The following is a 13,830-nucleotide window of genomic DNA, read 5'->3' on the forward strand; positions in this document are numbered from 1 at the left end:
AGAAAAAGAGACTGGACTGATGCTCGGTGGTCCAAAGTGCTTTCAAAGGAAAGCAGGTGAGAAATCTCAGAGGAGAACAGAGTTGAAGTGGCTTTATGTCCACTGTGAAGTTTCCAGTCAGGGGTTTTTGTGGGAGCCACTGGTGTTGGGCAGCTGTGTTTTATTAACTCCACAGCAGCATCTACCAGGAGACTGTAGAGCGGGGGTCACCAACCTTTTTGAAACTGAGAGCTACTTCATTGGTGTTGTGCATCAAACAAAGGGCTGCCAGTACTGACCTTTTAACTAGAACTAGAGTTCACTTTAAATGTATGTAAAATAAACACTTTTTTCATGCAAGGTGATAGATGTTGTCAGTTTAAAATCTATATAAATGCAAATGTGAATAAACAGGAAGAAAAATGGACAAACTGGTGGATTGTGCTTTTCTTTTTTGTAGAACATGCTCGTTGGCGCCACATGTGGTTCTCAGGGGCTACTTGGTGGCACCATGTTGGTGACCCCTGCTTTACAGCATTTCTTACTTGACTCTGAGGAAAAGCATCTTGGAGATGCTGATTTCATCTCCCAGCAGGATGTGGTACCGTCCACACTGACCGAGGTGTCACAAGCTGCTGTAATGACCTGGTGTTGCTGTTTCTGATTGACCAGCAGACTGACCTTACCTACAAGTTCCCCTCATAAGGCAGGGGTGTCCAAACTTTTAGCTCCACAGAACAGATTACCAAAGAAAAAGTATTTGGGCCACTCCCACCAAACCTCATTTTACTGTGAATTATTTTTAAGCGCTCAGCATTAGATTAAACATGTAGAAAATAAGTTGTTATAGGTCCATAAAACTTACTCAGACGGCATTAATAAAGGAAATCTGTACAGATTCCTAACCTTCTTGGTTGAACGCTTTCTATTTTGTTTGGTCCGGAAAATTTAATCTGATCCCAATAGTGAAAAAAAAAAAAAAAAACGTTCTCCATTTAGCAAAGTTTAAATGAAATGGATGTGCCCAAGTCTGTGGATGTTTTAGGCCCTACTCACTATAATATTAAAATGAAAAGCCAAAAATAAAACATAAATACTTTAGGTTGTACATAATTCAATTTAATGTGATTAATTTTTCATAAAAAATCTAATCCTAAATTTTTTTTTTGCAAAAACTGCGCCATTTGTGTGAGGGCCATATTTGTACCATCCTTGAACTGTGGACACTCCTGTCGAAAGGCGATCGATGAGTTATTGCCGAGAGAAAAATTGGCACTATATAAATAAACTGAATTAAACCGAACCTGAGTTTCACTTTGTGAACTGAATTACCAAAATGAGTTACTTTTTCATGATATCCTAACTCACTGAGACGCACCTGTATGTAAACAGGGGAAAAATTAGAACTGCACTCCAGCTCATGCTCATACCTTAGCTTCTAAAATACAGAAAATGACCGATATGACACATGATACTAAAGCCTGCAGGCTGAGCAACTTTAAACACAGCATCTCAAAAAGCTTTTAAATAAACACCCCAGGCATTAAATAAAAGTGATTCATCAATGGCAGCTTGAAACATGAAAAATAAACTAAAATAAATGTAATATTGATAAACCCAACCTGTCGTCCTGGATGGAAGAAAAGCGGGATGATAGAAAACTTTAGATTTTAGAGTGTGAGTCTGAATGGGTAGGTTAGGGCTTCTTGTTGCCCAGTCTTTTGAAAACACTGACAGCTTGGACGTCCATCTTGGCCCCCGCGGACTCCCCTCCTGCCCCGCCCCCGGTGATGTTGCTGCTGCTGACCTTTGAACTGGCCACAGTGGACCTCTCCAGCGCTCTGGACCTGGTGCTCGTCACTCTGTTGTCCTGAGTGTCAGCCGATGCTGCCGTCACGGCTGGGCTTGTGGCGGGGGGCTTGCCCAGTCTCTGAAGAACGCTAATTTTGGGGGTCGGGAGGCCATTCGGGGCTGAGGTAGAAGAGGATGTGGGCGTATCAGAGGGGGGGAGCTTGAATTTTCCACCCAGGCGACGCAGGGTGGCAGGGGGCTTCTTTGATGCTTTCTTCTTCAATGGCGGGAGTCTCTTAAGGACCCCGGCGTACTGCAGGACAGAGCCTTCTCCGTCGCTTTCCTCTTCATCTTCGTCCACGTTTGTCTCCGTAGTTCCTTGCTTCGACATCGCCTTGCCTGCGTCTCCCCCGTCGAGGCGACTGAACACGCCGGTGGGCTGCCAGAACACGACAAGTTTAGATGGCAGCTTCAGCGGAGGCAGTAGGAAGCTCGGGTCACGCTGACCGCACTCACCTTGCTGTTACTGGTTGTTGTATCTGCCATCGACTCGGCTCCCAGTCTTTCAAAGACGGAGGTGCGCTTCAAACCTGTTTTAGGAGAAGAAACAGTTTCAGACAAAGACAAAAGCCACGACTTAAGCCTGAACTTCTAGCTGTTGTCTCTTAAAATAGCGACCGCTTATGCAAGGATTGGCTTCGTCTTAGTTATGTAAGGTAGAGGCTACACTTTGTGCTTGCTAACCCTTTTTCCCAGAAGTAACTCTGCAATTCTAAGTAAGTTTTCTCTACAGACCAGGGCTTAGTTTCCGTTGATACATGAATACATTTTGCGTGAGCTAAACCTGGAGGCGCTTACTGGGACGCAGGTTCTGAGCCTCATATGGTAAAAGTTGCTGACGTCAACATTTATGTGAAGGACAGGACGGACTGAGCGGCTGGGATCCAGATGAACCCGAGGCAGAAATTAATGTTTCACATCTGCAAAGGAGGGTCTGAGGTCGAAACCAGAGACCCCCCCCCCCACCCCATCTCCACGGCAACCAATCAGCCTCACCCACGAAGTCCACCTCTCACATTTCAAATTGATCACTGTCACTTTTAACCAGGGCGTTGAACCGGTTCAAGGAACGAAAACCGGGAATTTTTTGTATTTTACAGGGAACAGAAACGAAATCGGAAACGTTATTATTTTTTATGTTCTGGAACTGGAACACTTATTTAAAAATAATGGTAACCGGTTAATATCGGTTTTATTTCGTTCCTCAAAGTTTTCGTTGCCTAATTAACTAAAAAAAAAAAAAGTAATTATTTTCCTGCGCACGTTACCATGACGGCTGAGGTTCACTTCCTGTGTGACATCACATCACACATTCGCTGACTGAATGGAGAGAGAGCGGTGTCTCCACTAGAGCTACACATCTTAAATAAGAGGTAAATTACGATCCATCGTTAAGTAAATCGCTCGTTCCAAACACAATATCAATAGATGGTTTAAGCTGGATGAGAAAGATGTGACATAATTCTTTAGCATTAAACAGCTGACAGGAACGAAATTAACCGTTCCGGGAACAGTATTTTTTTGTTCTAACCGGTTCGGGAACGTCAATTTATTGGTGAAACTCATAACCGGAAACGTTATAATTCCGTTTATGTTCAGAACGAACCGATTGGGAAAAAAAAAAAAAATCGTTTCAAAGCCCTGCTTTTAACACGTTATCTCCTGGACGTTTCTCAACCCCCGGATGTTGTTCTCGCCCCGCCCTCGTTATCGAGGAGACTTGTGCGTTCTTCAGACTGACTTCTTTCCCAGAATGCACCGCGACTGCTGGTTTCATAGCCACAATTATGTAATTTTTTAAAGATATCTTTTTAGGTTTTTTTTTTTAGATATTAAAAATATTATTGTTTTAAAAATATTTTCAATAAAATATGGTGTAGTGTACAAAAAGTTTTGTATGTTAAAAAAAGGCTAAAGAACTTAAATTTTAATTTATTTAACACAAAACATTACCTTTCACATTGGACAATGAGTACATTATTCATACAATCATTTCATTTTATGATCAATATAAGTAATAATTTATTATCTAAAGACTACTACTAAAATGCAGGTCCAGATGACCTGTGTGTGTGGTGATTACACGAGTAAACGAGTACGCTTCTGTTCCAAAACACGGAGATACGTTCTGCGTGTTCCCGTTCTCCCTGTCTGTACTTCCTGTGTTCTTACCAAGAACGGACTTGTGTTCTCGTGAATTGAGAAAGAGCCATTCTTTGAACTCCTTATGAAACGTTTTGCAATTCCCTTAAAGTTTGTGACGTCAGAGAAGATGAGCACAAAGCAAGGAGAGTTAGTCTGGTTAGTGAAGAGTTTAGAAAGGGTCGAGGACTAAACTTGGTGCTGATTAGTGTCGCTGGGTGCTGGTGTTAGCTAGTTATGCCGTCGGCGAGGCCGCACGGTCAGGCCTACCTTTCTTGGCCTGCTGGGCCAGGATTCGACGTGTACGAGGCGTGGTGCCCTTTGGCATGCTGATGATGTACTTGCCTTCCATCTCAGCTGTGACACGTCGGCGCTTTGCTGCGGGCTTCCCCTCGTCGGCTGGCTGGCTCACGACTGAATAAAGACACGGGGGATTAAACGGCGCCTCGGGGAAACAGAAGGCGGGAGGGGAGGAAAAAATAAAACATGTCGCCTACCTGCTTTGTTCTTGTTCGCCTGCGAGTTGGACACCGTGACGGAGAGCCGGTTGTCAACGGGTCGGCGGGCTGGAGTGGCAGGAGGGGAGTCGTGGCTCAACGCGTTGGCAATCATACGGGTAGCGGCTGAAAAAAAGACACAGGAGTAGATTCATTTTCTGTTTTCCCCCTCTAATTTATTAAAATAATTGTAACTTTAGAAAAGGCCAGAAAGTCAGCTGTTATATTTGTACGATAAGGTGTAACTTTAGGCTTGTCTTCACCCTTTTCAATATGTGTGGCATTAAACTCCCACAAAGCTTTTCATAATTTCTGGCACACAATATACAACAGGGTAATTAAATATCTAACACAATATAAAGTCGTTTACCCGCCCTGAGACAAACACTGCTTCAAATAATTACAGACACCACGTGATCACTGTTGCATGGGAACGCGTTCTGTTCAAGTCAATAATAATAATAAAAAAGACCTTAACCAGGGGTTCTGCAGGTTACCGGTAATCTTTTCTATTTTATATTTTTTAATCAAAGCTAACATTAGTTGCATTTTTCCATCCTGCTATATTCTAAACATATATATGAAGTCACCTTTTTGTATTTGTCTACCGTTTATTTGGACAATTAAAGGATTCATCTTGATTCAGAGTCGTGTCAATTTGACTATTTTACCTCCAAAATCTCTCACTTTAAACCCTTTGTTGCAGCGACCCATACGCCTCTGCTGCAGCAGCAAACTGAAGGGTCAGCTTTCAGTACGACAGACAAAATGAAAGGCTGATCATCGTATTATATTCTAATGATCTACTAGGAAACTCTGGATCACGGTCGTACAAGTCTGACAGCTAAGAAACATCCAAATATTTCTGTGCGCTCCGATTATCCTCCCAGAGCGGATAAACACGACCTGCGTCATCGCACAAAGCGTTCAGCGATGGCTCAGAGACGAGTCGACACCCTGACATTACCAGCCGTCGCATGCGGTGCCGCAGACTGGATCTGCAGGAGCTTCGCTGGGACCCGAAGAGCAGGAAAGGAAAACAAACTCAGCCTAATTATAACAAATGAGTCAAAACATTTATCAGAGGAAAACTTTGACCTCAAACAAACAACGGCTCCGGTCCCTAACCTGAGCGCTGGATTACAGCAGCCGCTCTGTGTGGCTCGTCTGCAGGATTACTGCCAACACAAACGCAGGGTGATTCCAGACGTTATTCATCTGGCTCCTGGGTGGGCTGACGAATCGATCACCTCCTTGTGTTTCTCGCGGAGAATGTGAGGCACGTCATGCAGAGATGCATGTTGGGACAGGAGTGCTACCTGAGGAGCAGTCATTCGCTCTTATCTGCACCGGCCACCGTTACTGCAGCGTTGCTTTTGTTGGGATAAAACGTTGTTCAAAGGGGAAAGTTGGGGGGAAAAAAACTAAAAAGATGGGAGGCTGAACCAGAGCAACCTCTTTAGAGTGAGTGAAGGCGCTTTCCATCAGTCTGGACGGTTTTATTGTGATGTAGCCTGAGATGTTCTTATTGAGAAGACGTGGTTCTGTCACTGAACTGATAAATAACTGGCCTTTTTAATCATTTCAAACCACATATAGGCTTTTTTATTTAAATGTAGCCCTTTGTTTCATTTTTACCACCAGTGGCTATTAAAAGCTGCAAAATAACAAAGATTTGGCATCCCTGTGGAAGCGTGCATTTTTGTTTACTTTTCTTTATCACTTCCAGTGGGTAAATATATTTATGATGTCAGCAGAAACTGAGCTCCAGCTGCAGAAACTGGTATGAAAACACGGACCTATACCTGAAGGAGAGGCAGCCTCTCCAGGCCTTTAGGTTCTTGTAAAATGGTTTGAACAAAATCAAAATTATCCCAACATTAAGTTGGGGTTTAATCTAAATATTTGAAGACAAATCAAATAAAATCAAAAGTCTTATTTTGGAAGAGTGCAAATTTCATATGTGAGTGCAGAAAAGTCTCATTACGAATCAGGTCAGCATAAACAAAGTTAATAATTTTAAGTGTGTAGAGCAAATAGTTTAGCAGGTTTAGTAAATACTTGAATTAATTAGACTATTATGTAGGTCACTAATATAGCCCAATGCTAAACATGTCAAAATTAGCTTGGGTCAAATGAAGTCAGATCACCCTAAAACAAACAAAATTCAATCACCGCCTTTCTTTAACCAGAACATTTCTATTCGGAGCCATAAAGTCGTTAATTTCTTATACGGAATATAGTTCTGCATTTGTTGATGCCAAATAAAGGGTTACGTTACAGTCAGCACAATTCATCAGGAGGTTTTTCTGGATGCTGTAGCACAGATCAGGTCGATATGTTTTTTTTAATTGTTCTTTAATCAGATCCTTGACTTTGTCATTCTGTAACCTTGTGTCTACGTTTGTTCTGTTGAATGGTGGAACAGTGTGCTATCACACAAAGCTCAAAGCATACTGGCCTCTGCCTTGTACAGATTAAACAAAAATGACGTTTTGATACTTACGAGTGTTGGCGGTTCTTCGGAGCTCAGCCTTGACACTGGTCTGGCCCGAGGAGATGGCCTCAGTTGCCATTTTGCACATGTCCTGAAAAAACACCAGCAGAAAACGTAAAATTTTACAGGAATTTTGAAAAAAACAAAAACAGGACCACACATAAATATGAACTGAGATTCAGAAAAAAAAAATCATATTCCCATTCTACTCAAATTTGTGTCCTTCCAATGTTATCAATGTGTATCACTTTATTGCTCTTGGTGGTTTGGTAAAAAAAAAAAAAGCTTCTACTAAAACCGGCCACTATGGAACAAGATGGTTGAAATGACCAGCAGCCATCATGTGAAGAACAGCTTTTTATATTTTACAGCAAGGAAGAGTCAATATAGAGAATAAAGCGGACTATAGCACCATGAGACAACATTTGCCCCCTTACAGATTCCTTCTGCTAAAAGACAAATGTTAATATTGTTAAAGTGAAAATCAACAGTGATTAACCAAACTGTTTTTGTGCTTGTCCCTGGCCATGGGCTGCTTGCTTTCTAAAGACTTGGTTATTGATGGAGTGACAAACTCTCTACTCTGCCAGAAACTGGTGAAGGAGAAAATCCAACCATAATTTTGGTAATTTAAGATCAAGCAACCTGGTTCTCTAACAACAAGACCACCTCCGAGGGGCTGAAAACCAAAAATGAAGGGTTTGGCGTTGCCTAACGATAATTTGGACTTGAGGTTGACTAAAATGCTACGGTATAACCTTAATCAGGCTGTTCATGCATAAAAACCCTCCATTGTGGGCTAAATTAGAGACTGTGTCCTGAAAAAAAAAAAACTTGGGCCAAAATTCCTCCACAGCAAAGGAAAACGCTCACTGCCAGTTTCTACAAATGCTTGAATGGTTGTTTCTGCAGCCAATGGATGGCACAACTATTCAGTTTTCAACTCAGCTTACTTCTAGAAGCACAAATTCAAAATGAACGTCATCTCAAGGCACATTACAAACAAACAGCACCTAGGTTATATACAGAAGTACATAATCAGTTTAATCCACTCATACAGACACATTTTAATTACAGTAATTAAACACAGTAGTCAAGTTCAGTTTACCATTTAAATTAGTTAACAAGGTTTCCATCTCAGGAACTAATTACTAAGTTTAGGGGATAATTGCTGTTTAGCGTAGGGGTCAGCTGGATTTCCATATACTTTCTGCCCTATATAAATAAAATCACCAATTCAAAGGTAATTTTTTTATTTACTCTGAAAGTTGAATTGGTTTAATGATAGACATTTAACATGACAAAAGAAGCAAAAATAAAGGAAACATGTAAGAGGCCAACTCCTTTCACAGCCCTCTATGCCGCATAAACCCCGTCAAAAGGTTTGTAGGTACTTGGTAAATTCAAACTCTCAACAGCGAAGCAGCAACAACTGGAGCTTTAAAACACTAACATCTGGACTCACCTGCCTGTACACCTGTTTGGCATGTTTAAGAATGGCAATGATGTCTCCAATGACTGTGATGCCGAGGTCCATCATGATGTCTTTACTGAGGTCCATCAGCATGTTCTTCTGAATTCTGAAGTGACCATGCAAACAGAATGGGACACAAACGTGAGAGAAACGAAAATAAACACATAAGATGTCTTATATATGGTAGAGATACACTGAGAGTGGCCGCTGAGAGGAGTCTGCTGATTTTATACCTGATTGGCTGTGATAAATCACCGGAAGGTTGGAAACTGAAACTCTTTTTTCCACCCAGATTCAATTCAGTTTTATTTATATAACACATCATCTCAAGGCCCTTTACTTTTCAAATTCAATCAAATCATGCCGACAGATTGGTCAAAATGTTTCCTCTCCAAGGAAACCCGACAGATTGCATCGAGTCTTTGACAAGCAGCCTTCATTCCTCCTAAAAGAGCGTGTAGCCACGGTGGACAGGCGTCTGCATATCTGAATCTATCATGTTGTGCTGAAAACAACATTTATCAGTGGAGAAGTTGCTACAGACTCCACAAATAACTGTTTTCAGTCTCAGCAGGGAAGTGAAAAGGAATGCCAGAAGAAGTAAAAAGAGCTATTAAAGGCTTCTAAAAATGGAGCCATGTTGGATGTTCCTTCAGGATGCCACTTGACTGAAGCTGAAAGGAAGATGTCAGCAGGTAACAGAAAAGCTAATCCTATTAAACCAAATATAAGCGGTTATATCCCTTTAAAGCATCGTCTTTCTGTTACAGAATAGGCTGGATTTAAAATGTCAGTCTGGAGGAAATACTGCAAAAGATCTACTTGGTCTACAGGAAATACTTGAGGACCAAGTAGATCTTTACACACTTAGCACTAAATGCGCTAATCAGTAATATACTACGGCTAAAGGCGGTTTAAAGTGTTACAATGTCCCCTTTCTGTAATCCTTTTGCGTTTGTTCTGAAATTCTGTTTAACTGCACAGCTGAGCATCCAAACAGTCTGTCTCACTTATTTAGTGACGTGTCTCTGCTCCTAGCATATGCAAATATTAATCCAACACACTTCTTAAGGCTGTATAGAATAAATTAATTAATTATTTGACAGCTTAACACATCTGACTGTAGAGATGGGCCATTTTCAGCTCAAATATGAAGCTGGACAAAGCGGTGATTTATTTTGACATGGTCTTGTAGAAAGAAAATGAAAATCTTGTTATACGGTGCATCTTTATATTTTCAAGTATGCAAAAAAAGTGAATAAACTATAATCTTTCTTGCGAAACAGTGAAGAAGATATGCTGTCATTAGTTTCAGAGTAGTTGAACAGATTACTCTGTCCCACAACCTGGAACCTGGTGTTAGATTTGCAGTGATGCTGAGACTAAGAGAGAAAATCTGCAACCTGTTCCTCTTTTTGGAAAAAAATCCTTATTCCGTTTTATTATATAATTGAATCTTAAATTTGATTCTTAATAGACTAAAATTTTCAATCTATGCTGGATGTTGTAATATTTAAAGAGAATTTTAAAACAGTCAACATCTTTTTTTGGTTTTGGAGGAAATAGAGCTTTACAAAATCTTTGATCAGAGAGCAGGGACCAGATTTCTGGTCGGTACATCTCCAACAACACGTTGATGAGGACTGGAAGTTACCTGTGGTCCACGAAGGAGACTGCATAGGTGACAGCAAGGCCGGCAGGAATCCCGGCATCCATGAAAAACTGAATCCACTCCGAGGTGGCTGATAAAAAATAAATAAAAAATCAGTATAAACAAGACAAAGAATTTAAGATTTATATCAATATGATTAGATACAAAAAAAAAAAGACCACAAGAATTATTAAAAAGATTGTGTTTTACTTTTACAAAGCAAGCCAAAAGCCCAGAGAATTAAACCACAAACAGTAAACTAAAACTGGCAAAAATCGGCAGGGAAGCAAACAGTCACAAACTGATAACTCGTAAGTTATAACAAAATCTTAGCTAAAACATTGTTTTCCATGCTACTTATGTTCATATTACGATTAATCTATCTTTTTTATTATTGCAGGAAAGAATTGTGATATAGTGCAACAACAATTCCTACGTCATACTAAAATCTGCGTCCTTAAAAGATATACTGATGGCTGCCAGTCTCGCTGTAGACTACAGTGAAGGAGCTGGCTCTCGTCTCCACCCAACACCAGTGGGAGACGTAAACATGAGCAGACGGCAGTATGTCGAGGACTAACACACGCTGACCATGAGCAGCTGGAGGTTATTTATACCACCAACGATGAAGCCTCTTGTGGCTTGAGTTACAGATACTGAGCGAAGGAAGCACAACAGCTGCCGCAACAATAACCGAGCAGCACCCTCCGACTCTCACTGATGAACTGAGACGGGAAACAAAACTGTCACCGTGGCGAAACTACCAATTAACACTTAGGAGCTTTCTAACAAGCAGGGTGTCCATGTCCTCCTCGTTTTACAAGACGGGTCTAATGAAGACAGTGTTTCACATTTTGACAGGCTCAAGTTCATAAGAGTCAAGGCTGCAGGAGAGACACTTCAGAGGATTTGGTTTAAATCCAAAGACTGAGAAAATCAGGTAAAGCTCTGATCGTAGAACCATATTTGCACTTCATAAGCTGCGTTTCTGCTACAACCAATCTAATCCTGAAAAACCTCCCAGGCAGATAAAGTAAGCAGCAATTACAGCGTTACCAAGTCGTTTTTGAACCTTCAAGAGATTAAACAACAAAAGGGAGAGAAACAAAAACTAAATACATGGGCAATCCGGTTACTGTTATTTGGGTAGGAAAAATGTACATAAAACCATAGCCTGCTAAAGATCAAAATCTGTAACAAACGCAGCCTTTTAAACGAGTCTATATTCCAAAATGGACGTGCATACTGTAAATACCACTAACCGTTTAGTTCACAGGCATCCCTTGGCACGAATAACTAATTATGTCGCGATATTTAAGGCTTGGTTGAGGAAAATCTCATCAGTCAAGCGTGAATATTGTTCACTAAAACCTTAAATACTACATGATTTAATGGAAAAGTTACCCAACTTGACCGAACGAAAGGATAAACAGGTTCGTGCCGTCTGTGCTTTCGACCATAAAGATGAAAACCAGGCGTTAAGACAACAACGTTAACCCACTGCCAAGCAGATACATGCTAGCATTCTGTTAGCATCGTTTAGCCGCTGAATAAAAGCAGCAAACATCCGCCAGCGGTAAAAACTGTGAACAACAAAGGCCCGAACTGTCGCGACGATGCTAACAGTTTGACCGGACAGTTAAATATATCAACATTTCACTGTTTTTTGCCATGTATTGCGTCCGGCTCGCCGGGCCTTAACGCTCTCACCTGTTGTCACGGTCGCCATGTTTACGACGAAGATGACGCAGTTTCCGGTAGAGGCCGGAAACGAGCACGCAGAGCCGAGCGGTTGGCCGACAGATGGCAACAGAGACTCCTGAGTCACACGAATCAACCCAAACACGCGCAACGGCGACGCAGATATGTTATAAACCATATAAATACGTTTACTTTTCTTTGTTTTTAATATGATCAAATGCTAATGACTATTTTCACGCTTTAAGCTTCTGATGGAGTGTTGTTGGTGCAAAAAACAAAACAAAAAAAAAACATGTCTTGTGTGTGTGTAATCTATGTGCATTCTGGGCCCGTGTTTCACCAAAATTTCATTATGGTAACGCAAAAATTACAATAAAAGTTCTTTAAGTAAAATGGCTGTTTTTAACTGAGAGATCTGATCTTCTTGTTGGATCATACTAGTGAATAATATTGAGATTCTTTAGATTTATTGTGAACTTAAAGATGAGCGGTTCAGTTGCATCGACAAAGGCTTCACCTAGAAAGGTGTGAGTGGATATAGAAACACAGCGATGGAAAGACTTTTGGACAAGTGTCTTGTCTTGTGGCAAGAACAGCAGCAAAGATGCAACTTATCCCAGGAAATGACGTAGAGAGGCTATAATTCTTCAGAAAGTACAAGGACAGGTGACTGGGGAATGGTACAGTTAATTTCTCTAATGCATCACCTTTATAATTGTTTCATGAATCTGGAAAGACATATTTGTGTGATATCTGTTCAACCACAAGTTCTGTGTTGTGTCTAGCAATTTTATTTATGGTGTATAGCGGCAATTCACAATGCATGCCATCTCAAGGCACTTTACTAAGTCAATTAAATCATATCATCCAGACAGATTGGTCAAAAAGTTTCCTATCTGAGGAAACCCAGCAGATTGCATCTAGTCTTGACAAGCAGCATTCACTCCTCCTGAAAGAGCGTAGAGCCACAGGGACCGCCATCTGCATTGTTTGATGAGTTTGCAGCAATCCCTCATACTGAGCAAGCATGAAGCGACAGTGGAGAAGAAAACTCCACTATAACAGGAAGGAAAACCTCCAGCAGAACTGGGCTCAGTGCGAACGGTCATCTGCCTCGACTGACTGAGGTTAGAGAAGACAGAGCAGAGACACAAAAAAGCACAAAAGCACACATTGATCCAGGAGTCCTTTCTATGTTGGAAAGGGTTACCATGATCTTTGAAGATTTTTCTTTTACCCTTTGTTGACCTTTTATTTTTCGCCTTTGTGTTTACTTTTTCTTGGTGGAAAAACAAATGTATTCAGTCCCAATTACAGTTGTAAAAAATATATATTTTAAATTCTTTCTCTGACAATGAGAGCAGTAAGTGGGTAGTTATTTTATCAGGAATTCATGACTTATGAAGATAGACACGTTTGCTTTTCTTGAATGGCATGCTTACTTCTCTTTACTATTTTGAAGAGTCTCTGAAGGAAACCTCTGTATCATGCCATATCAGGGACACAGAAACTCATCTATTATGAAATAAAAGAAGAGAACAAAGAAACTGATCAGCTCAAAAGAGTAAAGTAGAAATGGCATAAATGCTTCAGTTTTATTTTTATTCAGGAGCTGTTAGAGGTGCCATAAATGTGAAAGTCCCAGAGGTTTTGCTGAAAATAATTATTTCTTCATGCACAATTAAACACTTGTGCTCAAATTAAAAGGTGAGGTTTATTTTCAGTGTGAGATTATGCCACTAAAATGATATAAATATTTAAAGCCTTTATTCCATCTTCTCCGCAAATATTCAATATGCAGTTTAAAATATTGACAAGATTTAGCAAATTTAGTACCAGTGCAAAAATGAATAAATCCATAAAGTGTGTGACATCAAGAGAAATTAACTTTATAATATGGTCTTTATTTTTCTTCACAAATTTCAAATGGTGTGTGGTAGAACCTTCAGCAAAAGGAAAACCTCCCGCAGCATTTACAGTCCAGAGAAACTTTATGATGTAAACCTTTAAGAACAGTAAATAGGAGTAGAGGCTAAAG

The 13,830-nt window shown here is 40.5% G+C and overlaps 1 protein-coding gene across 3 annotated transcripts; it reads right to left on the minus strand.

Moving 5' to 3' along the window:
* Positions 1-1,148: 1,148 nt before the first annotated feature.
* On the minus strand, positions 1,149-11,904 carry c18h19orf47 (chromosome 18 C19orf47 homolog). 3 transcript variants are annotated; one of them, XM_036149783.1, is made up of 8 exons: positions 11,802-11,904; positions 10,095-10,182; positions 8,432-8,546; positions 6,976-7,057; positions 4,470-4,595; positions 4,318-4,386; positions 2,287-2,360; positions 1,149-2,209 (listed from the first exon to the last, which is right to left on the minus strand). In XM_036149783.1, exons 1-8 carry the CDS (start codon positions 11,818-11,820, stop codon positions 1,676-1,678), a joined length of 1,107 nt encoding a protein of 368 aa, XP_036005676.1. In that variant the 5' UTR covers positions 11,821-11,904; the 3' UTR covers positions 1,149-1,675. The 3 variants fall into 3 exon arrangements, with proteins under 3 accessions (XP_036005676.1, XP_036005674.1, XP_036005675.1); XM_036149781.1 differs by having other exon boundaries at positions 4,243-4,386; XM_036149782.1 differs by lacking the exon at positions 11,802-11,904 and adding an exon at positions 11,354-11,779 and having other exon boundaries at positions 4,243-4,386.
* Between the last annotated feature and the right edge of the window lie 1,926 nt (positions 11,905-13,830).

The sequence above is a fragment of the Fundulus heteroclitus genome, chromosome 18 (assembly GCF_011125445.2).
Source record: "Fundulus heteroclitus isolate FHET01 chromosome 18, MU-UCD_Fhet_4.1, whole genome shotgun sequence".
Classification (NCBI taxonomy): domain Eukaryota; kingdom Metazoa; phylum Chordata; class Actinopteri; order Cyprinodontiformes; family Fundulidae; genus Fundulus; species Fundulus heteroclitus.